Below are 25,638 nucleotides of genomic sequence, written 5' to 3' on the forward strand. Positions count from 1 at the left end.
CTCGTTTACATTTCACATTACAATTTCATGAACTGTTAATATCAAAAATATTGATAAAAGACATCAACACTACTAACTGACAAAAGAAACCAGGCAAGTACTGAGGTGTTTAATAAATAACAGCATGAACAACACAACATCGATAACAACAACAACATTAAAAGCTTTAATTCATTTTGTATATATACACATATGTATATATTTTCATATTTGACTGTATAAACCATAAATATGACATGCAGTCCTCATAACTTAAAACAACCAGGACTTCTTGTACTGAGGTAGGGTCAGGGGCCAAGGGGTTGGATAGATAAAGCTGCTTGTGTTTGTGTAAGTGTGTTTTTGTATGTATGGAGGTGGGGGAGAGGATTACAGTATTGGCAATAAAGCTGCAGTGGCTGTTTAGTAGAAATGTGTGTGCTTGGTTCATAGTTTGGTTGTCAGCAGTCGTTCTCCCCAGTCTGTGTCCCATTCATCCGGCCCAAGACTTCCGGCTGAGAACACACACACATGCTGCGTTGATGCGAATGAAACGCCAGGCTGTCCGTTCCTGGTAGATGGTCAGGGCGCTTACGAATATGTGTGTATTGGTGCAGTAGGAGTTCCAGTGGCGACTGTCGATGCCCCGACAGCCCAAGTTGCCTGATTTGCCCTGTTTTCCACCCCGTATCCCTGGCCTTCCCCCTTTTGGAGTCCCAGGGCCTCTGTGCGTGGGGGATCGGCAGGTGGTCATATAGAAGAACTGTTTCTTCACCACATTGTTGATTGTAACGTTGGGCAGCACTATCACCTCTTTTTCAGCAATATCTGTGGCTTTTGTGAGGTTGCCCACCCAGGTATTTATGCTGTCACATACTGAGTACTCTCCTCGGTGCATGGTGTGCGACCCTGCTCTGCGCCGCACCCTCATCCCCCTCACCCCTTCAATGTCATAGCCCTCACCTTCAAGAGCATCATGGGATGGGGCCACCTCGCTGAAGACAACACGGGGAGAGGGGCGGTAACGTCTTTTGGAGAAGAGCTTTGGGTCCACCACTGGGATGGAGGGCTCAGTGGGGGAATCCAATGTAGAGTGCCCATTGACAGGGCTTCTATCCTGGGCGTGTGAAGCTGCTCGATGGGGCCTCTTGGTCCTGTGATGGTTGGTCCTTTGATGCTCCTGTGGAGAATGGTGTTCAGAAAGGTGGTCCCCCATTGCTGTCTGCTGCTGTCCTGCTCTGTGATTGGCTGCAGTCTGCTGTCCTACTTTGTGGTTGGCTGCCTCGGCGCACCGGGCAAATCCACCTCCCATGGTCTGTACAGCCTGGACGCCAATCAGGAGGAGCAGGACCAGTGATGACGACCTCATGGGCAAACGTCCTGAGGCCGACAAGAGAAGGAGAAAGTTTAGGAATATGGCTTAAATATCATGCTTGGTATATGGGCTATTGTCCAAGAAACAATTAAGAATATCAGACATTTTCTGGAGACACAATTCACATAAGGTTACAAGAAGATTTGCCATTTAACTTTTTTAAGACAATTTAATGGAATATATTAGGGTTCTTAAAACCGTATTGGTATTTAACATTGCTTAATGATACGTATGGAAGTCGGTTTGAATTGGCTGATTGGCATCATGGGTTTGTAAAATGCTTAACACTGATTGGCTCATTCATAGACAGGTTAGTAGCCTATCGTCCAATCTTATACATGCAGGTGTGCAGCGCGGGGCCTTATGGTCTGTCACTAATCAATTGCTGCTGGTTTGTTCATGGCCGAGCACTGTCCTGCTTCTCGTTTCGGATAACTTGATTTAAGCATAAAAAATGGCGTTGCTCCACGAGTAATAGCTGACCAGCCTTCAAAAAGTGTTCCTGTGTTTACTGTTGGAATGAGACCACTCTGCCGGGGGACTCAACACCGGATGTCGACTCACCATTACCGGGCCCTGAGCTAATTCGGCTACCTGCTGCTGTGTTGTTTGTTGTCATATTCATTGGTGACATGTTTTTACTCTGGTTGTGTTTTCTTGGTAATGCCATTAAGAATCGGCTGCAATGTTGTTGGCGGTTGACCAGGGCTGCTGTGCTGTTGCTTAAAAAACACATTTTTCATGAATGAATGAATTATTGGCATGTAGCATTATGGCTTCTGAATGCTTACAGGGGTTGTTGTTCCTCTTGCTGTTTTTCTATGCTGCTGCAGCAGCAGCAGCAGCAGCTGTGTTTTACATTTGAAATCTTTATTGCAATCTTTGCATTTATTTGCAATGCATGTGTATTTATTTGCGTTGTTGTTGTGTGTGTTGTCTTGTTTTTTTCCCTTTGTTGGTAATGTCTGAAAATATGCGAAATCATTATTTCTGCAGGGTCTCAACTGTTTTTGGCACGGTTTTGATTTGGAGTGGTTTATTGGCTGGTGTTTTTTGATGCCTGCTACCGTCACCTCCTACATGATATTTAGCTAAAACCTGAGCAGACCTCCTACTTTCCTAACTTTTATTAGCTCTCTCAGCAGAATCATATGTCCTTCAAAGCTCCCTTAAGAGTATTTTCTGCCAAATCGAAGTGAGTTGGTCAACTTGAGAATTGTTGAGAATGAAACTGTTGAGACGAATTTTACCATCACAACGAATTTGGTCCTCAAATTTGAACATGTCTTGTGTTGTGTGTTGCAGTGATGAGTGTTGTGTACCTGTGGAATGTGTCCAGTTGAAGTGGGAGCCCCTGTGGACTCTAAAGCCAGACTCCAGTGCAGGCCGGGCCCCTCACGCCTGCCATCTGGAACCCCTGAACAACAGGTCTGTAACACACACATAAAGACCAAATAGTTAAAGTAAACATATGGAATGAACCTCAGGTTTTCATATATGTAGTGTTGTAGCTAATATTTGATTAAACTGGTTACAGGTACTGACAGAAGAGAACTAAATGGAACTATCCACTTTTTGTAAGATGGCTCATTGGACATAGTGTTCCTCTTTTCGACTGACATACAGTTCAGTTTCAACAAGTAGTAAAATAGTGCAAGTAAAACTCTCCTCCCCTCCCCTTGACATCCCTGCTCTCACAGACATACACAGCTTACCATTATCTGGTCTTATCTCATGCAAAGTACACACCCTCGTTCACCATGTTTAACTCTTAGAGCTTAGACTTGCCACACATTGGAATGTGCGGCATTTGACACCTCATTAGATATTACATAATGTATTTTGAGCATAAACCACTCCAACATGCATCTTTAATGAGTTATGTGAACACATGCCCGCATAAACTCACACAAATGCAAACAATGGATTTCTTGCCATACATGCAAATGTTGTAATACATATCATTTTGTTTGTATGAACATGTGGCGTGCTTGGATGTTGAAATGTTTATGAATACAGCCCCTCGCACACAAACACTCAGCAGGTCACTCAGGGGTGTTGAAACTGCTGTGTATTTGTGACTTATCTGCAGCATTCTGTAAAAACCCACTTTGCTAAGTACGTTGTTAGAATACCACAAAGTTTTATTGATGTTGTAACATTTTAGCTCAACATGTTTATTTAACAACCTTGTTTTGAGAGAATAAGCGTCCTGGTTGGCTATTAATCATAGTTAGGTTATTCATGTTCATATTTTCAAAAATGAAACATTCTTGTTTTTAGTCAATCCTTTTTGTGGCCAACATGCCTTTTTATAGACAAATTAATTGTATTGAAATCCTTGCAGTGTTGCACATAATAACCAGAAGAGGTCAGTGTTGACTGCATATACCAGAATTCAACGACAACTGTCAAGCAGCTGAGAGATGTCAGTGGTCCTGTTCCCATTACAAATAGCAACTACAATGCGTGAGAGAGGTTTAGCATTTCAAGACACTTTTCACTGTACTGAAGTCCTTGGTTTCTGTTTTTTGACTCACAGTTTTCTACAAATATAAGACTGTGGTAGAGAGTTAATCTTTGTCTAACTTCTCAAGTACTGTCTTTTTGAGGAACTTGTTCTTATTTTTTGGAGTATTTCTCTTCAGTGGTACTAATTTAGCTTTTCACACACATACCCATAGGCCTAGCTGGGAAATTTGTATTTGACTGAAAACTAAGAATGTACATACTGTATGCTGAGCTTTAATATGGTGCATTATCAACCTGTAAGTGCTCATCTCACAGAGGCACAACATTAAATGTGGCAACATTTGTTGTATTTAATAGGATTTAATAGATTATTTGCAATAAATAATCCATCATACTGTATAATGGTCTGTGACTCTAAAAGTGGTTGTTATTCATAATGAATACCATTTGCCGATAAAGGTCATGCATTTTTACTTCAGTAAATAACATTTAAGAAATACCTTGTTATTAAATACTTTGACAAATTTATAAATAAATACATTTACTTGATAAAAGTTGTGAATACCTTAGGGTCAGCTGGCATTGCAACTGCAAAACACTCAAAAATATCTTGGCAGATGGAAAGAGCTATCTTTTGAGACTTTTGAGAAGCTGCCCTACTGGTGATATCTTTTGGCTTTAATAAACACAATGATATACGTGCACTCCTACACATTCACACACATATGGAGTTGCTCCAAACAGGCAGTGAGTTGATTGATCCCGGCTGACGGGCAGCTCACTATTTACATGGCCCGGGGTGAGCCCAGAGGATCCTAATGTTAAAAATATGTGGCTTGTGTTTAATACCAGTGGAGCCAGCGTAAACACTGCAGCGAAGGAGCACAGGGGTCAGAGCAGTTTAGAAAGCACCTCTGACTTATGGGATTACTTCAGAACTGAATCAGCATCTGTCTGGCTTTCACTCTGCTCCCTGCACTGTATGCAAAACAACACACATGTTGCACACATACAGAGCCATACATGCCTGTTAAATGTTTGTGTGTTTTTTAGTGAACAGAGTTTGGATGATCTCCAATCAAGGATCTGCTTTTGTTTGTGTTACGGTTTTGTGGTTACTACTCCAGAAATGTTGTCCTAGCATCAATGAAAGTACTATATTTCGGCCACATTTGCAGGGTGTTGACTGTTCCTTGAATATACCATGTTAGATGAAATGGTGCAATAGATTTTATGTGAAACTAAATACTATATCAAACTGTGTTGGGAAAGGCAATCCATATGGTACTGATAAAACAGGAAGTCTCTGGGTTCTACTCGAGGCTCCCTGAACTTTTTGATGTGCACATAACAGTAAGCTGTTTTTCCTCTCGGGTATCCAGGCACAAAAGACACACAAACTCACATGGCATATGCTTTGAATAAGAAAATAGCTATTATTATATAAGGTATTCCAACACTGATTACAAATACCACAGCAATTTCAGAGACAATATGGTTTATATTTACATACACTCATCATACTGTATTAATAAACACTGGTTTAAACAAAGCAGTTCATGAATAACCTTTTATGATTCATGCTTATAATGTTTTCATCAAGGAGGATGTTTATGGGAAATGAATTCATAGAATGGCCTCATGTGGCCGACTGCAGCGTCCCCTGCTCTGAGGAGGTTCCCTTTCTCACAATAGGCTGGTTCCTCAAACTATTAAATCAAAACCAGCACTATTGAATCACTCGGCACTTTCAAATGCAACAATGGCATGAGATTTAGAGGCACCGCATGGCACCACCTGGTTCAAGAAGATTGCCAAAGCTGATGAAAGTATATGGAAAGCAGGACTAAGTAATGCAGCTGCTAGGTTGTGACCTGCAAAAACAATAATTTGGCTGCAAGACAGGAAAACACATTCAGACGGAGAGTCATTACTTACCCAAAGGCAGTGGAGACCAGCCACATATTTACTGGTACTGACTAGGCAGTTGGCTAATAACACATTTTCATTTGGTGTGCCAGTGCTCACGATTCTCCATTGATCAGACCATGGGGCCTAAAAGCTGCCAAATGACTGCATGTGGTTGCAGTGTGGTGTGTTGACTGTGATACAATGACCACAAGGCAGATGGGCCCAAAAGTAAGCTGTTTATGACAGCGTTGCTCACCATCAATCAGAGGTTAGTTTACATTTAGCAGAGGTGTCTTCCTATCAGTGTGAAACACCAGTCAGTAAATACATGTCCTTGTTAAAAGATGTGCAGGAACGACATGTCAACGGTTTTCTCAAACAAACACACACCTCTCTCGGGACGATGACAACCACATCAGATTATGAGGGGGTGAGAAAGAGAGACTGACAGCTGAAGAGATGGTGAGAAAGGAGACGGAGAGAGGGTGATGCAGAGGAAAACAGAAAGGTCAACACTGTTTCTGTGTCTCTCGTCAAGCCTGTGTAGTGCAGTTCCTCCTGCTGTCATCCAAAAGAAATAATTATCACGAGAGATGACTGCCAGGTCAACTTGCTCTCTTTTTACTTTTAACCGCATCCAAATATTTGAAGGCATGTTTATTTCTTCTAAAGAATTTGTATAATGAATGCTCGTTAATAAATGCTTGGAAACAATTAGTGACTTAAATGGATCAGTCTTAGGAAAACAAGTCTTCATTTTGGATAGGGCTTACTTGAAATGAAACACTCAAGTAAAAAACGATTTAAATGTGCATCAGATGCCTTTTCTAATTTTTTTTAAATTTTATTTTACAGAGCCATACTTGTAATTGAAAAGCCTCCATTTCCTCGTATAGCCGCCGTTGTAATCGTAACTTGTCATCTACAGAAAGACATCTGCTCGTCAAAGTTTAGACAATCAGCCTTGTGAAATTAATACTAAAGCCAACATACTGTCATAAATCAAGTTTTTGTCACGCAAAATGATGTCATGCAGCTTCTGTCAAAAGTGCAATTAAGATATACTCCAAACGTTCTTGAGAGGCTGTCAGTGTGACTGACTGGCTTTTCTTGGAAACACTTCTCAAAGTACAGGTCAAACAGTCAGAATAGGTGAACACTGGGTATGTGTGGTGTTTTCCACGATAATGTGTTGAAAGGTTTGTAGTAACCCACTGCTTATAATTAAGCTTAGGTTACACAACACCTCGATACATTTAAACTGACATCAATGAAGTACTACGTTGGGATACAAAAAACAATTTAAGAACGATTCTTTTTTTTCTTTGCAACCATTAACGCTAAACATTTCAGTATTTCAGTTCAATTGCCCTTTTTTATTGTTGACAATTTAAAACAATGCTCCGCTGTGAAACCTCACACAGCGGTTAGCATTTTATCTTGTGTGAAATTAACTTTCTGTCATCGTGTCCGTCTATTTTTATGTCTCAGCAGCAACAGCATTACATAGGAAACCAAAAAACGCAAAGAAGCACGATTGGTACTTTTTATGTAAGTCCGAATCTCACTCGTATTACTGAGTCTTCCTAAATGTGTGTTGTGCAACGAAGTAAGGTTGGCACATTTGACAAATTGCTCTATATCACATCATACAGTAATACTTTGGTTACAGGCACAAGCGCCACTAGTGGTACGATTCTGCACCTTTTGTTTCTTAATTGCACTGACTTCTATTCCAGGCTGGTGGAAAAAAACTAGCAGTGAACAATATCAGACGTTAGACATATGACCGTTGTAATGTGAGGAGCAGAGATGGAAAGATCAGTGTCTGCCCTGTTCTGTTCCATCTTCTCATATTTAAAAGACATTTGCTGTGAGGACTAAAGCACCTGTTGTTCATCAGGGAAACTTCAAACGGTAAACTCTGCTCCTCTGGCCTCAGGACACAGGAAAAGGGTGACAGGCACACACAACCTGTTTAAGCACTTGAATCCTCAGTGCGTTGATAAATATGGCAAATAATGAAAGATATGCATGACAAAAGAACATGGACTGTACAAACCTTTTGTAGTATGAACTGAACAGGCACTATAATATAGAAAGCAGAACATATGTGCATCATATGGGACATCAGCTTGTATTATCTTGATGGGTTTACTGGGTGCAGCAATAAAATATGCCTTGCGTGTACTACACACAGGTAAATGTGTTTACAACTTTCTCTAAAAAGAAAGCAGCTTTCAAAAGACTGACCTTTTATTCAACTTTTATTCAACGGCTGATATTGGCAGTCGTACAGACATAGGTACTTCACTTCACTCATCTACTGAATGTTTTCCAGCTCAGTAACATGCTGCCAACAAGACCTCTGAAATCTGTGGCATTAGGTTTTATGAGCAACCATTTACAACAATTGTTCGATAAAACCGTAAAAGAACACGGTGCCATTAGAGACAAGCAGTCTGCATTTAAAGTTCATTTTTTGTTTTGATTTAAAGGGTACATAATGCTGGGCGCCTGTCGGAATTCATGTATATACCACCATTTAACACGTCTGTCTCCATCAGCTTTGTTAAAATAAAAGCTTTTGTGTCTGTTCAAGGCAACTTGAGAGTATAGGAGAACACGAGTGGAAACTTAAATGAACAGAGATTGGCAACGAGCCATAGTCCTTCATCCTGCTGTTTTCTGACTTTCTTTTCCTGTCTGGCTGTCTCTCATTTATCCTGGCTCTTCCTTTTTTCTTCTCCTTTGTTCTTCTTTTCTCTAACGGTTTAAAGCCCGAAGGAAACTGCCTGGATACATGGCTGTTTCTGTGTTTAACAACAATAAGCGATTTCAACACTTGAGATATAGCTGTGTGCAGGTGCAGAGCACTACCCTTGTGGATCCTTTCTATCTCTTCCTGCTGTTTTGGGGAAATGACATAACCATTTTCTGATTCTAAAAAAACTTCTCAATGTCTTCCAACTTGGCCGTCTGAGACTATGTGCTTGTTTGTTTCATTTTTTGTGTTGTTGGCTACATATAATTGACTACTGCTTCAGAAGCTGAAAAATATGTTCTATAAAAACGTGCCAAAAAAAACAGACTTTAGGATTTTGACTGTGGAAGGGATTTGTCCTTGAGCTGGAAAACTGAAAGCAGTTCGACTTTCTTTTTTTTTAACAATGCACACTGTCCAGGAGAAATATGTCTAAAATAATTGAGCAAAGGTGTGCCAATACAGTTTAGCAGAATGTTAACCATTTCTAAACCAGTCCCACTTACCTCACACAATAAGTGCAATAGAATGCCTATTTGACTTTTAAGTTACCATACACTATGTTTACATTTCGCTTCGATGTTGCAAGGCTCTTGTTTCAGTCCAAGATACTGACACAGTTTCATGAACCACAGGCTTCAAGCTTGGCATATATAGTATCTCTCTTGGCTTCTTATTTGATTTTCAGCTTTTCATGTCTTCAGCTACGAATGATGCAACATATGGTAAAACCTTTTTTTAAGTCAGCTTTTGGCACAATATTTGTTCCCGAGTTTTTTTTAATTTGCAATCTTGAGACAAAGCAGAGACATGACTACAATGTAACTCCAGCCTCTCCCTTGTTGTCACACATTGTCCTACAGTAAGTTGAACGTTGATTCATTATAATAGAGAGATTGAATCCTTGTGTTGTTTGTGAAAGGAGTCCAAACTAAACAACATTTTAGCTGAGAGCTAAATTCGCCAGTAATTGCATTTGGAAGAAAGAGATGAGAAGCAAATAGAAACTGTAAACTGAAACAATGCAGGTCTTTATACACCAAAGAATATCATTGTTGTTTTTCTTGTTTGTTTAATAATGTGGTTTCTAGCTTATTCAATGCAGATACAAGCGTTTCTTGAGATGTTCATGATTAGTTGAGCTCTCAGTATGCTATGCATTTAGATTGAGAAGAGCATTACAACTTATTTAGTCAAAATAAAGCCTGTTTCTTTCTGAATGCAAATAAAACTGGACATTAATAGTATGGTAATTAATGTTCCATGTTTGTTGGCAGGACATTAGGAACTCCACGACTCCTTGCTGTAGTATGGTGCCACCCTTACTGCTAGCAGAAGATCCCTTCGTTTTTCTTTCATTGTCCATTTCCGATAATCTTTTAGTTAAAACTGTCGAAGTTCAACACATTTGAACCAGGGTTTCCGCTAGGATTTTTTCTTGCCGGTCAAATGTCCGGACATAATTTATTTTACCGAACAAATTTGAAACTTACCGGTGTGGTGACCACTCTATTACAGAATTCAATCTAGGAACTACAGGCTGGGGGTATGGTTCCGCACGGACACATTTGTTGACGGTACCTCCTGTATATATACTGTGTCCTCCTCTCTTCTCTCTCTCTTGTCTTCCCGGGCTGCGACCCGACAACATGTCCCTTGCAGCTCTTGAATAAAGACAACTTTGCACCTTCATTGCACCGCCTCCGACTCCCTATCTCTCGGCACTACACCGGTCATGTTTCAATAATAATAATAATAATAATAATAATAATAATAATAAGAATTATGTAGCAGAGTTTCTGTTAGCAGGTAATTACTGGACTAGGACCGGATATGCTGATGCTTAAAACTCAGCTAATGGGGCTCATTTTTATATTGCTTCAGTTTATAATCGTAACAGATCAGATTCATCTTTCAATAAATTATTCCACAAACAACAAACATAATTATTACATTCAAACAAACATTCAAAAGTTTACATTAACTTTGAATAATAACACGTGAGAAACGGAGCCTCTCTTTTCCCCTCTCTCTCTCTCTCTCTCTCTCTCTCTCTCTCTCTCTCTCTCTCTCTCTCTCTCTCTCTCTCTCTCTCTCTCTCTCTCTCTCTCTCTCTCTCTCTCTCTCTCTCTCTCTCTCCTGACAGCCGGTCAGTATCCAGCTCGCTAAACAGCGGGCGGGGCTTCAGGTGATCAGAGCTGAGTGTCTTGGTCAGACTCAGCAGCTGATCTGATCTCTCTCTCACGTCCGGTTATACTTCACTCGCGATTATGTCCATATCGATCAGATCCAGCTCTCCTGATCGGCCTTTGTAGAGAGCACAGATAAAACTATTAACAGTGAATATCGGCCGATAATGACCGGCGACCGATAGATCGGAGCATCCCTAATTATTACCGGACATTTTGACCAGCAGATTTTGAATTTACCGGTTTTTAATCAATTTTACCAGCTAAAAATCGGTAATTACCAGCTAACGGAAACCCTGATTTGAACACTGCAGAGCCCTCTGAAAAAAACAAATACACAATAATCAAAGAGTTACGTTTCTGCGATAATGATACGCCATAACACTGTTTCTAACAAAAACGCTGTCGCTCTTTAATTCTACTTTGAAAAACAGTCCTTACAGATAATGAATTTCGTTGTTGCAATGTGTCCTCATAATGAACTCTTGGACCCAAGGTCTTGGCAAAGGGTTTCTGGCAATGGGGCAAGACCACTGCCAGCTCTGTGGCTGTGTAAGCGGTAAAGGTATTCTAATCCCCCTCCCCCCTTTTTGCTCCTAACAACAGGGCCCATCCCCAGTAAACCCACCCGGTCCCTGTACTGGACCAACAGACGTGGGAGTCCAGTCCTCCAGGCCTTGAAGGCAGGATGAACACAATGATTAACATGTTTTCCAGACCCCTAGTTTTTATGACCTTGACATTCAACAATCTTCTCATGACAAGTGGTTAATCTTTTGGCATGGCCGTGGTAATAACTCCCATTTCCTGGTGAGAATCTAACATCCCACAGCGGAGCAGTGAGAGGAGGAGGACCAGAGGCAGGAATGCCTGTCTGGCAACTGAGAGAGAGGCAGACAGAGGGATGGAGAACAAGGTTCAGAGACATCAAGGGATAGGGAGAGGCAAGTACAGATGGGCAATAAGATGTCTTGGGAATTTAGCAAATAAAGAAGCATGTGATACAAAGAATCAGAGAAAGGAAGTACAATGTTGTTTCGGGGCAGAAATGGAGACGAAAAGGAGTTCAAGGACAGGGAACAAAATAGGTATTAAGGGTTCAGGGAGTTACAAAGAGTTGAGGAGTAATAGACATGAACATTTGTATTGCTGCGTCTTTCATCTCAATAACATTACTCTCCGTTCTCCTTGAGCAGACAGCGAACTGTCTCAGAGGGGCTGTAACTCATGTTGCATTATCTACTCTCAGGGCATCCACCAGAGTGGAACTTTGAAAGCGTCTTCCATGTTGTCCATGCAGGGGTTCAGTCATGTTGATACTAATCCTCCGGAGAGTATTTCTTTATAAGCATGTTTCTGATGACATCTCACTGTAGTCAAATCCATCTTAGATGTCTTTCTGATAAAGATCAGAGTAATGTCAGAATGATTCATCTTTAGTCTAATTCGACTCATCTATGCATCTTTATCAGATTTTACCCTCAAATAAATTCAGCTTACAGATTTTCATGTGCATGTTGTCAACGCAGCTAAACAAAGCGGTTGTGAATGAGTCACTCAGGTAAATTTGCTACGCAACTTGAAGTAAAACATGGGCGTTAATAGACAGATGTGCTCAATCAAACACCCAAGTTTTTCCATTATGCCCCATTTGTGCTGCGCGCAGGGGCGTAGCTGGAAATTCTGGGCCCCATGAAAGAATCTATTTGTGGGCCCCCAATCCATGCGAGTGCGCATTAGCGCGCACGCTAAAAAAAATGTGGCCATTTATTCTGCTGGATACAAATTCACTGGGCTCATCGACACTCATCTAATTTTTGATAGCAACAGGTAGCTAACGTCAGCCACAAAATGTTGGCTAAGCTGTTATGGGCTTCAAAACAAGTTCTGTGAATAAATACCTTTCTTGTGAAAATACTTGGTGACTATCTGTCGACCTCTTTTATTATTTTCCTCTTGCTGACGTTTTTTCTTTCGTTTCTGAGCTCCTGATTCATGAGCTGTAGAGGACATTTTCCTGTCAGTCTGTTCAATCTGCAAGCTGCTGGTGCACTGCTGTGCCGCCTAGTTATAGTTGAAAGTGGGGGTGCAAGATTAGTAACTGGCAGGCAAGGGGTGGTTTGGAGTGGGTCAGGCACGACCACCTCCATGGCAGAATGGTTTTAATTTAATGAACACCTGTACGTGCAATTTCCTGCAATATAGAGCACAGAACTGTCTCAAAATCCTATGGGATCCTAAAGGATTCCTATAGGGTTCCAAAAACGTATAGAGATTCCTATAGCATTTTTTGACTAGGGATGTTATCCTAGGTCTCTTTCTCACTTCCTCTGCCTCCTCCCTGAGTCTGCACAGTCACCACATCATTCTACATTAAGGAGAGCAATACACTTATGAGTACACTGAACTGGTTTGAATACACAATCTTTATGCTACTCTGTAAAGAAAGGGAGAGAGGGGGGAATATATTATCCAAGTATTTGTGTCTTAATTTGTTATGTTATCCTACACTTTAAGCTGACTGATATTTCCATTACCTGTAACTCTTGTGTCTCTTTCTCTCCTTCTCTGCCTCCTCCCTGAGTCTGCACTGTCACCACCACATCATTCTACACAGGAGAGCAATACACGTATGAATACACTGAACTGGGTTGAATACATGATTTTTTATTTTTTCTGCCATGTTCTACCTGGTTGGCCACACACACACACACACACACACACACACACACACACACACACACACACACACACACACACACACACACACACACACACACACACACACACACACACAGTGTGCAGGTTAGTTATAGTAGGAGATGGGCTTTTATCATATTATCTTCTATCATTCTATAATTCATTCTTCTTTTATTTTCATTTCAGGTAGTTGTAGGCCTACCTTAAGAGAATTGAAGGCTGGCATCTGTAAATGCAGATAGATATAAGTACTTTATTCTTATTTTATTATCATTATTTTCTTTCCAATGAAATGAAATCAGAAAATAAGTGGTATATGATGGAAAATATGAAAGTCAATGCTTGAAGGAAAATGGACTTCGGAAAAGTTTTTTATTTTGTATTTACTGTTCTGTAAAAGTCTTGTCGAATGCAATGTTTTATGTTTTGTGTGGACCCCAGGAAGACTAGTTGTTGTCATGCAACAGCTAATGGGGATCCTAATAAACTCAAACTCTAATGGGCTTCGATCTACCAGGTAGCTAGCTAGTCAAACACACACACACTGGTTGATGTTACTAGCTAGCTAGCAAACGTCAGCTAACCGCTAGCTAACATAAAGAGTGACCTGTAATTCAATGCAGCGAAAATGAAGAGAAGGTGATGATTATAAATGTGTTTTATTGTATTGAGTGGTAGAAGTAAAGACATGTCTAACATATTCTTTGTTTGAACAACTTACTGAAAAGGTCTGCCACCAATGACAGACTGTTCGCGGGGATTTACACTCAGCCTACCTGCATCAGGACTGCTGTGGGTGGGAGGCAGTTGATCAAACCATTGTGAGCGAAATGCGGGGGGGGGGTCACAATCTTTGGAAACTTAAAAACTCGCTATTAAGTGTCTATAATCAGCACAAGTTCTTTCATTGCGTATTATTAATTCGATTGAAATTACACACTTATGTTTACAGTGATATATTGGGGGGGAAATGTCATATTTTTCATATGATCAAAAAGTGGGGGTGCAAAAGCACACGTTTGCTCCCCCAAGGTCAATTGTGGGGATGCACCTGCTCCGCTTGCTCCATTGCTCAGGCGCCCATACCATGCAATGAATGAAGGGAGGGGGGCTCATTCTGTCAAACAGAGTAACAAGCACCTGTTTGTTTCTTTTGGGACGTTTTTTTTTAATACAGGCAATTATACTTTTGAGTCATTTACATTAACTTACTTTAGGATAATAATAAAACCATATTAATAAAAAGATAATAATAGTGTTCTCTGGGCCCCCCCCCCAGTGCTGGGCCCTTGGAATCATCCTAACCTCCCCCCCCCCAGCTACGCCCCTGGCTGCGCGTTGGATGCCATGAGCATGGGTGTGGGCCCAGACGCAAACTGCGTATATGTTACGTCAGACCTAAAGATATGCATGTACGGTTTTCTTTCAATTAAAGTATGCCCTACCAATAAGCGTGTTCATATTCTTCACATCTGAATGTGGGTAGGAGTAATTATCAAAGAGAACAACGTGTCTGTTGATGATGATGAGCTTTATTTAACATAAAGGAGAAGGTCGTATTTGAGAGGCACTGTACTCTGACTGCAGGCTAGCATTGAGCTTAGCCTTCCACTTTAAATTAGTGTAACATGGAATTGATTTGTTAAACTTAATTCAATTTTCTTTTGGCCCGGCTCTCCGGGGGCGAAGAGTCAGCCAGCCAGCACGGCACCTCTTGAAGCATGTTGAGTTTAAGTATCTCACTCCAGGATACTGAAGTAGTAACATGGGTAAAGACCTCATTCGCATGACGACATCTTGCTGGCATGTGGCCTTAAAGAGCCATCATGCATAACTGACAGCCTCTTTTCATTAATCTAATTTAGTTTGTTGATTTGTTGATGTTTTTTTGCCATGCTCAGTTGATAGCAGTATTGGTCTGTTGGTTGGTTGAGACTAAACGATCTCAGCATTATTGGTTAAAGCAGCATACAAATGTTTGCAGACTTGTATGGATGAATCCTAGTAAAAAGCTGTTTCCTGTAGTGCCATGTCAAATTCGTTTTTAGTTTTTTTTTTTATGAAGTATCTTTCAATCTATGTACCAATTCTTTAGCTGCTGTACTCTGTGTTTAGTGCTGATTAGCACTAACACCTCAGCGCTTATATATGCTAATATGGCAAGACATCAGCATTACATTAGCATGTTTTCATGTTCATGAGAAGCACTCCAGTAATTCATTGTACCTTTTTAAAAATGCATGGTCATGAATAGACAACACAGACATACAGAATTGAAGCATGAAAACAAAGATAAAAGAATACGGGGATTCAAACAAAGCCTGCACTGTATATACAGTAGATGGCCCTTAACACACAGACTGTCCGGACTGTTCTGAAGATTGCACAAATGTGATCTTTTCGTCACTCCCAGTGTTTCTTTGATTGCAGTCTCACCCATCTCCCTGTAGACTTGACCCGGCCATTTTCTATTCTGTGTGGTCTGCACATTGTTCTGTCATCTCTCTCTCTCTGCTTCTGTCTCTCAATGCCTCCTATCTCCCTCAGTCCATATCTTCCCCCCCCCCCCCCCCCCACCTCTGCGTCCCTCCCACTCTTTAAGCCTCTAGCTGATGTCCACCACCTGTCTGCGTGGGACCTCCCAGGCCCATCCTCTGTCTGTTAGCAGCATGCCATGTTCAGCGTGTCAGCAGAGTAATGGTGAAAGAGATAGAGTGGCAGAGTGGCAGAGTGGCTTCTACAGCGTCATCCTCCCCAAAACTCCTCTTGACACGCAATTAATCCTCAAAAAACAACTTGATGACAGATGAAACTGATTGTATGAAGGAAGAGTTGAGAAAACTGCTTGTAACGTTCTTCAAGCCTCTGCAGTTCTTAGGATCCTGTATGGCTAGAACAACTAAATAATGACGCGTTAATAATTTCCGCCCATTGTTTATGTGACCAATCTGTTAAGACTAGTCAGTGGATCATCCTCCTGCATGCTGTGCATTCCCAAATCGGCATAACCCGAATAAGTGCATAATACGTGACCTCACTTGTATCCTTGGGGCTAAGGCGTGTTTTTGTGTGTGTGTGTGTGTGTGTGTGTGTGTGTGTGTGTGTGTGTGTTTGATGTGTATCCAACACATGCACATTGCTCATACGGTACATGAACGAACCACATTCCTCCAATGCTGGTGTGGTTTATGTTTCTTTTTCTTTTGTGTCTTCTTTGTTGGAGTAAATCTGATCTCTTGATGATTTGTAAAAACAGATTAGAGTATAGCTAAAAACACATTCATAACAAAGGATCTGAAAACAAATGCTAATTGTGCGTTATTTGAGGCTTTGGAGTTGATTTTAATATTTGAAAATATCAAGTATTTGTTCTCTGTTGTTGGCAACGAGGCAGAGTTTCATGTCCAGACAAGTTGTAGTCAACCTACTAATCGGGATAAAGGGGAAGGAAAGTGAGAGTGAGAGGGTGTCATCACTTTAATCCAAATGTACACACGAACACACACAAACATGAGAAAGGGTTCCGGTGAATCAATTTAAAACAAGACGTGCACTGAGTCAACAGATTAAGACCACAACACTGTTATTTTAGCCCTGGTAATTTGGTGATTTATCGGCTACTGTGTGTTTGGTCTGCGTGCACATGCATGAGAGGAGCGTGAGCCATAACTGAAAGTCATAGAGGCATTTAGAGTGGAATGATCAGGCATGTCTGCATATTTAGTTGTCATTTTTGGGAAGCATATACATTCAGTGCACAGACGCATATGTGCGCAGACATAGAAACAGCCAGACGCAGGCAAACATAACCCTTTGATGGAGCACCTGTGGAAATAAGTTCTTCTACACAAAGGCTTGCTTGCATTAACAGTCTTTGATTCAGTTTTCAATGTATGGAGAAGTCCAAACACACAAGTCTTTTATTCTTGATTTTGCACAGTGCAAAGGAGCTGAAAACCAGGTCCATATGTGGTAAAGGTGCCGCGACAAAATAGTCTGCTCATGCCTGACCAACATTTATGTTCAAATCCAGTGAGTTACCAATGTCAAACAATGTTCGCGGTGATTTCTGTTGATTGAATCTTCTCCCAAACATTCTGAGAAGATGTTTGTAAAGGAAACGTCCACGAGAATTACTGCAGAAAGTAACTCTGGAGGGGACGTCACATTTCCGTATTTTTCCATTCCGCTCTTGTGCCACATGGTTCAGGATCCTGACCTGCTGCGAACTCTAGATCTTAGTTTTCCTCCACAAACACAGACGTAACCCCCGAACCTGAACTCTGACCTCTTACCTCTCCCATTGACTTCAGATGGAACACTTTAGCTGGTTCATTTTACACCAGATGTTCTCACAGACTGCAGCTGTACCGACCCAAAAGATAACCAAAGCATGGGTCTGGGTTTACGTTTTCACCCGTGAGTTATCGTCTCCCTATTTCTACCAAACACGGAAGCTCGGTTTTGAATGTTCAAGCTATTTTTTCATAGTTTGGTTCTTTTTTTAAAATCATGAAATTAGTAGGATAACATAAGATAATGGGAGAAAATTGGTTATGAAGTTTGAAAAGATGGTCTGTTAAGAAAGCTAATTTCTTTTGGGTTATGTTTTCATGAATTTGATTGAAGTATCCGGATTGACATGTGGCTTTGGCACAGAGCGCCTTACAGCAAGAGGAAAAGTCACAACTTGCACACAAATAATATTACCTAATGAGCTTCTGCTTGGCAAGTTCTTTTCTAGGAAGTGGTATTGAAAACAAATGTGGTATTATTTTGTTGGCTGCTACCTGTCTAAGAGTTAGGTGCGGCTTAAACTGATAGTCATGGATGGAGAGCAAAAAAATGCAATATACTGTTTTTCTTGTGTAGAATTGTAAATAATTATTGCTGAGAATAAGTTTTCATATGAACGGCAATCTTCCTTTATGGGGCCATTGGTTACTAACTACTTTATCTAAGACTAGAAGAATATTGTGACTAGTCTGCCTCATGCCTTTGGGATCTGATAAGACATCAGACTTCATGTTCCTGAGTGACAAACCCTTAATCAGTTTTTGTTGCCAGCTGGAACTGCCCCAGACACTTTGAGCAACAATAGTTGTACTCGTGTCGATCTAAGGCTGGGGGTGTGTTGGTAGCCAGGAATTTTGGCCTGGAACTGTTCAGCACATTGTATTACTATAAATCCCGTTTTCTAGGTCAACATTAATAATGTAATTTAAAAATGATTATTAAATAATGTCACATCACTCCATACGTGTAAATCAATGTATTATATTTGTGCCATTTTGATAGACTTGCTGATGCTTTACACTGCCATAATGCTTTAGCTATTACAATACAAAACCAAAGATGGCATGTTAACTAAAGGGTTTCAGTTTTGATAATTGTATCGATGCAAATTGGCCCTCTGGGTCTAAAACTAAATTATTTAAAACCATAAGGACACATTGTTAGTGCAAACCTGAAGTGATGCATGTATCAGTGATCTGCTCCATAATGTAATGGGATGTTCCCTGGTCCATACCCTTTCACTAACTATCTGAGGAGATAATGAACTGGCTGAATAATGCAACAAATACTCATTCCTTAATTTTTATGAAGGGAAATATTTGTGTGCTTCGACACACATAATCCAGTAGACCAACAAATACAACGTTTTTGTTACCGTGGATGGTTTTTGTTTTGGTAAAAGGACCAACAATGCAGGACCATATAGACCATTTTAATGATGTTTGTGTTTGTTGTCTGACTTTAAGGGTTAGTTTGGAGGATAAGTAGCGACAGTTAAATCCACAGTCCAGGTGTGCTGTCACAGTCTCTCCCCTGCCCAGGTGTCCTATACAACACTGCAGTCTAGACAGCTCACACCACTCCATCTATTATGTGTTTTAAGGGGTGGATCTTCTACTTTCTGTCATAATTTGAGTACTATTCAATAGATTTGCATACCTGGTGATATGATAGCGATATATCATGTCTCATGAGCGTCAAACAAAATGGCAGTTTATCCTAAATGCATCTTAAAATCGAATGATGTGTCGGCTTCTCTGTACAACACACAACAAATTGTATTTCTCAGATATATAAAATTGAATGCCAAAGGTAATTTGTGACACAAGTAGGGTTAAAATTGATCAATGTACTGTAGAAAATGAATCCCATAAATCTCTGAAAATGCATTTTCTTTATTGCATGCCATTAAAATTTGAGTTCAAACTTTAGCAAAAAGGTAAAAAACAATCCCAAGATGCCTAGTATAGGTTGTGATGAAGTCCAACATTTTTTGTCTGGTCTACCAGTTACCAGACGAGGTACATCCAGCCAATATAAATGTGCTATAAATATATCTCTTTTTAAATTGTATACACCATCCCTGCTTGTCTTAATCATTAATTAAAGGAGCATTTGTAAGTTAATAGCTACATCCTTCCATAATTTGATGATGAGCCACTTCACATTAAATATAATGACATCCACTGATGCAATAATTGCTACCTGTACCCAGGTAATAGGTTGTTTTGAACCGGTATTTTTTATAATTCTTCTCTTGGTTTATTAAATTAACACTGTTCATTTTCATCCTGGACAACAAGTTCAAGTTTCACACCAAGACTGTCACAGGTGCATTGTTGTTTTTACAAAAGTGTTATGTTATTATGCAAGTTCTTTAAATAGATGCATTCCTAGTAAATATTCAGTTAGTTTAATGTATTAAATAGTACATTTTGTGACATTTACCTGACATAGTAAAGTGTTACCCTTTATCTCTCACACACTCTCTCACACACACACACACACACACACACACACACACACACACACACACACACACACACACACACACACACACACACACACACACACACACACACACACACACACACACACACACACACACACACACACACACACACACACACACACACACACACACACACACACACACACACACACACACACACACACACACACACACACACACACACACACACACACGAACACGCACACACAGGTGCTAACATAGGGAAAGCTGTAATTCAGCTTCAAAGGGAAACCTGAGAGGGTCATGAATAATCACAGACATCTTTGTCTGCAGGGGAAAACAGCACTGTCCATCTGCCACACACACACACACACACACACACACACACACACACACAAACACACGCACACACACACACACACACACACACACACACACACACACACACACACACACAGTTGAAATGGCTTAAGCTGTTTTTAGCAATGACATTGGGAGTTAATCTGTCTGAAAATATCGTAATTAATAGAAGATTTCCATTTGAATCTTTAACCAAAGTAACAGATATCAACCCATGTTGCAATTTACAATAATGTTAATTTAAATTAATATTTAACTTTGAATATTGAAAAAATAGGGAGAAACAGCCACTGAAGCTATATATAAGCAACAAATGCCAAGTCTGCAAGCTTCTGCGTCATTATGTATGATTGATGGTCAAGTGAGCCAGCAGCAACATTGTAAACAGACAGACTAAATTGTAGATGACAAGCCCAGGGATAAGCAGTTGGTTGAATGTTAGTTAATAATAAATTAATACTTTTTGGAGGTTTAAAGCTCTCTTCTTTTCTAGCCTTCAAAATCCGATCGGAAAGTTAGCTTTCTTTTTGTTTTTGAAATTGCTTTGTTTGAGACAAGGTACATGTCATTGATCTCCTTTATGAACTGGTAGTCGTATTGTTACGTGTATTTGGTGTGGTTTACCATTCATGACTCTATTGTAGTTGTTTCAGCTTGCTATCAGTCAGTGTCACTGTATCAACAATGACGGAGCAGTGACAATGAAACATTTTGATTGGCTTTATGCTATAATGTTCTCCTTATACATAATTGTGTGGGGCATAAAGCTGATCAATGAAAGAAAAAAAGATATGCTTTTTCATTTTAGTTGTACCCTGAGTCAAAATGCTAACCACTTGGAGAAAATTACAGCATCTCTTGAGATGTCCTGTAAGATATATGGCCAGGCTGCTGCAGATTTCTCCCTCCACTTCCTCTGTGAACCAACAGAGAGGTGATGAAAACGCTCTCCGCTCCCCTCCGGCACACGCTGGCAGCAAAATTGAAGCTCGTAAACAATTTAGAACATTTATATTTGTACCAGACAGAGCACCTTTCTCTTGGGAGCGCTTCAGTCGCTGGCCCACGCTATAAGTTTTGATACTTGTTCTTATCAAACACAGATGTACACACACAATGCTGTAGAAGCACTCTATGTACTGTACACATATTGTGTTTCTGTGAAAAGCTGTCTTTTTCTGTATTTCTTTCATCCAACAACACCTTTTTTTGTACATTTTCATTGTCAAATTGAATCAACACAACAGGTATAACGGGTGACTGCACCAATAGGACACTTGTGAAAACTGTTGTGATATTTGTTTGTGTGCTTAAATGTTGGCCCTCAGTGACATTCCTCCCCTGTCAAACCCCGAAAGGAATTCCCTGGTAGGAGTGGCAGGCATGAGGTCTGTGTTTAGAACACACGCGTACACACACAACAACACACAAATATAGATATCGAGTGTGTAAAACATTGATCAGCTACACACAGCAAGAGGCAGGCACACGGACAAGCTTAGCAACACACTTTGTGACGGACATTAGAGCTCATCATGTCCTTTAAGAGTTGTGTAATATGAGCGGAGAGAAAGACAGATTGAAAAAGAGGGGAAGGAAGAGACAGACAGATAGAAAAAAAAAAAGGGGAGAGGGAAAGAATGAAGGTAACCTGATGTCCCAGGAGTTTTCTGAACAGAGGACTGGTTCCCATTGAAGTTTGGAGAACCCCTTTTTCTAATCCTCACCTATTCTCTCTTTCTCTCTACACCCTCTCCTCTTCCATACCCTCTCTCCATCTGTACCTGGAAAACTACAATGTCCAAATGTTGAACCACGCGAGCAAACACAACTTAAACATTTTTTATCACCCACTTTTTCTTACTACTGCTGTTTGTGGAAATCAGCAGCAATGTTCTCCCCCAACAGAGGACTTGACTGGCTGCTGCAGAGCCCAATCTTAATTCAGACGCGCCACTTTCACTTGATGACAGGTATGAGAAAAACTTCTAAGAGAGATTCTCCCTTACGTCTATGTATCCCCCCCATCTTTACATGTACACACTCTCAAGACATGAACTCCTTGTTTAAATAAACATGTGTAAGAACAAGTTCAAACTCACCAGCCTGTTAACGCTCCTTCTCTGCTCTCTCCAGTGAGTGAAATCTTTCAAATGAACTATTTTATATTCCACCTCACTCTCTCCAGGCCAAGAGCAGAATTATCCCAATCTCTAACTTCCGCTCCTGCTTTTAAAGCTTTGAATCGAGGTCTCGGGCCATCCACTTCTGTCTGTCTGCCTCCCACACTCTTTGGGAAATGAATTGTTCTAAAAGTTTAGTAAGAGGAGTCCCAAAGCTGCTCCCTCCCTCCTGTTTGCTCAGTGCAGGTCCTAGTGCCTACCCATTCCTCCTCCTCTTTGACAAAAAAGAAAAAAGTACAGCTATTTATAATTTGCACCTAGCTACTGCTATTCATCCTCTCCATTCATTCACCACTTCGTCTCTTTTGCGCAAATGGGATGATTCAACTACCTTGAGACTTTACGTCACCTCCTGGTGAAGTCAGGGTTTGTTTTACGCCGTGAAAGCTTCCAAAGTTTGTCACTGTTATTCCACACCTGAGTCATTTCTAGCTCAGCTCTTGGTTGTGCAACGTGCCCCCGCCATGCGTGAGGTCAAACCACCAGTGTCCTTGGTCAAACATTTCAGAAATGTGGTACGCTGCCATTTTCTACATTGTGAATACACACAGTCTTTTGCTACATTGAACATGTGTACAGTCCAAAGAAATGTGTGGAGTTACACTAATGGAGCTTTGATGGTCTGTTGCAACCTGGAATTTATCTCTGCTACTTGTCGACGGCAAATTGAGAGAGAAATTGTGAATAAAGCAACATGTCAAACCTTGCAACTATGATATCCCCTCACCCTGGGCAGAGATCCACCACACCCTGCATTCAGCGAGGCCTTCAGGCTCCAGTATCACAACAGTCCCTCTCTGACATTTCTCCGTCTTTTTGTTTATGCATCCTTATTTTCCCCTCTCTCCATCTTGCCTTCTCACCTTTTTTTTCTGGTTCTTTGCGTTTCTCTCTTTCACAGCGTCTCTCTGACCTGAACCGTATCGTTGTCAGAGCCCCTGGCGCTGAGCAGACAGACATCCCACCCTTCTGCTCCGACAGACAGAGAGGAGAGGGGGGAAAAAAGAGAACAATTACAGAAAGGAAGGATTGTGTGTCAGTGTCATCCCTTTCTCCTCCTCTTAGGAAAATATAAATGATTTTACTTTGATTTCAGTTCCTGTTTCGGTGTTGATGAGACAACTCTATTTGGAGTAAATGGGCCCTGGAAGAAAAAACACAGGTCAAAACTCGAGAAAGGTTTCTCTCTGCTCAAGAATTTTGACCCCCTCTTATGAGTTCAAAGGCAAACGGGCATTTCCCCAAAGCTGACGTGGCTCTTTTGTATGTTCTCTGCCCGACAATTATTGATGTGCGTGTGTGCATGTGTTAAAGATTCTGTCACTGTCAAAACTGCCTTGGCTCTTGTTATCGAGGCTGAGCCTGAAAGGGGAAACCCCCCCAGACAGTGAACTTTGATCCTGCACCCCACGCTGGGGTTGGTTAAGGGTGAGAAATGATGAGGAGGGGTGAGCCTTTTGGGCTTGGATGGTGGTTAGGAGGTCAAGAGTGCATGGATATCCTCACATTTCAGGCATTTTGCAACTGCTTCAGACGATCTACAGTGGGGCAAAAAAGTATTTAGTCAGCCACCAATTGTGCAAGTTCTCCCGCTTAAAAAGATGAGAGGCCTGTAATTTTCATCCTAGGTATACCTAAACTATGAGAGACAGAATGAGAAAAAAAATCAAGAAAATCACATTTTCAGATTTTTAAAGAATTTATTTGCAAATTATGGTTTAAAATAAGTATTTGGTCAATAACAAAAGTTAATTTAAATACTTTGTTATATAACCTTTGTTGGCAATGGCAAAGATCAAACGTTTTCTGTGAGTCTTCACAAGGTTTTCACACACTGTTGCTGGTATTTTGGCCCATTCTTCCATGCAGATCTCCTCTAGAGCAGTGATGTTTTGGGGCTGTTGCTGGTCAACACGGACTTTCAACTCCCTCCAAAGATTTTCTATGGGGTTGAGATCTGGAGACTGGCTAGGCCACTCCAGGACCTTGAAATGCTTCTTACGAAGCCACTCCTTCGTTGCCCGGGCGGTGTGTTTGGGATCATTGTCATGCTGAAAGACCCAGCCACGTTTCATCTTCAATGCCCTTATTGATGGAAGGAGGTTGTCACTCAAAATCTCACGATACATGGCCCCATTCATTCTTTCCTTTACACGGATCAGTCGTCCTGGTCCCTTTGCAGAAAAACAGCCCCAAAGCATGATGTTTCCACCCCCATGTTTCACAGTAGGTATGGTGTTCTTTGGATGCAACTCAGCATTCTTTCTCCTCCAAACACGTCTAGTTGAGTTTTTACCAAAAAGTTATATTTTGGTTTCATCTGACCATATGACATTCTCCCAATCCTCTTCTGGATCATCTAAATCAGGGGTCGGCAACCCCTGGCACGCGTGCCAGCATTGGCACGCGGTACCGTAACCAGTGGCACACTCGGAATAAGTCGAATAAGTGTGCAAAATATTTAAATTGTATTTTCGGATCCTGAACGAGACCGCCGCCAGAGCGCGTCTCCCCGTTACCTGCAGAAGGAAGTCATGCACGCAACGCAGCCCCGCTCTCTTTATCTCCAGGCGACTTTCTGCCGCTTTCCTCCGTGGTGCTCACTCTGCATGACCCTAATATCATAACATGTGTGCTCTGGAGAATCACAGAACGGACGATCGTCCTTATTATTATGCCGTTTAAACCAATTATTAAAATGTGTTTGTTAAATTCGGCATCATGTAAGTTGCGCCGACAGGTCCACACACTGCTTCCCCGCAGCGAGGCTCCCCCGCCCTCCTGCTGATAGTTGACGAGCGTCAAGCTCCTCAACCCCCCCCCTCCCTTGATAATTATTTCTCGATCGTTGGCACGCTGATAACAATTTTTTTTTTAAATGGCACTTCATATCAAAAAGGTTGCCGACCCCTGATCTAAATGCTCTCTAGCAAACT

At 41.0% G+C, this 25,638-nt stretch overlaps 3 protein-coding genes across 3 annotated transcripts in view; 2 read left to right on the forward strand and 1 right to left on the reverse strand.

Moving 5' to 3' along the window:
* Positions 1-25,638, forward strand: part of kcna10a (potassium voltage-gated channel, shaker-related subfamily, member 10a) — a 136,170-nt gene that overhangs the window by 4,976 nt on the left and 105,556 nt on the right. The window contains exon 2 of the mRNA XM_079676642.1: positions 2,660-2,782. The gene's annotated coding sequence lies outside the window, so the exon portion shown is untranslated. The remainder of the gene's footprint in view (positions 1-2,659; positions 2,783-25,638) is intronic.
* On the reverse strand, positions 101-22,653 carry ngfa (nerve growth factor a (beta polypeptide)). The gene is made up of 3 exons (XM_079676652.1): positions 22,622-22,653; positions 2,677-2,784; positions 101-1,359 (listed from the first exon to the last, which is right to left on the reverse strand). The coding sequence occupies exon 3, from the start codon at positions 1,346-1,348 to the stop codon at positions 473-475; it is 876 nt and encodes a 291-aa protein (XP_079532778.1). The 5' UTR covers positions 1,349-1,359; positions 2,677-2,784; positions 22,622-22,653; the 3' UTR covers positions 101-472.
* The window catches only part of kcna2b (potassium voltage-gated channel, shaker-related subfamily, member 2b), a 105,872-nt gene continuing 82,894 nt past the window's right edge, over positions 2,661-25,638 (forward strand). Inside the window, exon 1 of the mRNA XM_079676647.1 lies at positions 2,661-2,782. The gene's annotated coding sequence lies outside the window, so the exon portion shown is untranslated. The remainder of the gene's footprint in view (positions 2,783-25,638) is intronic.

Source organism: Notothenia rossii (assembly GCF_949606895.1).
Source record: "Notothenia rossii genome assembly, chromosome: 4".
Taxonomy (NCBI): Eukaryota; Metazoa; Chordata; class Actinopteri; order Perciformes; family Nototheniidae; genus Notothenia; species Notothenia rossii.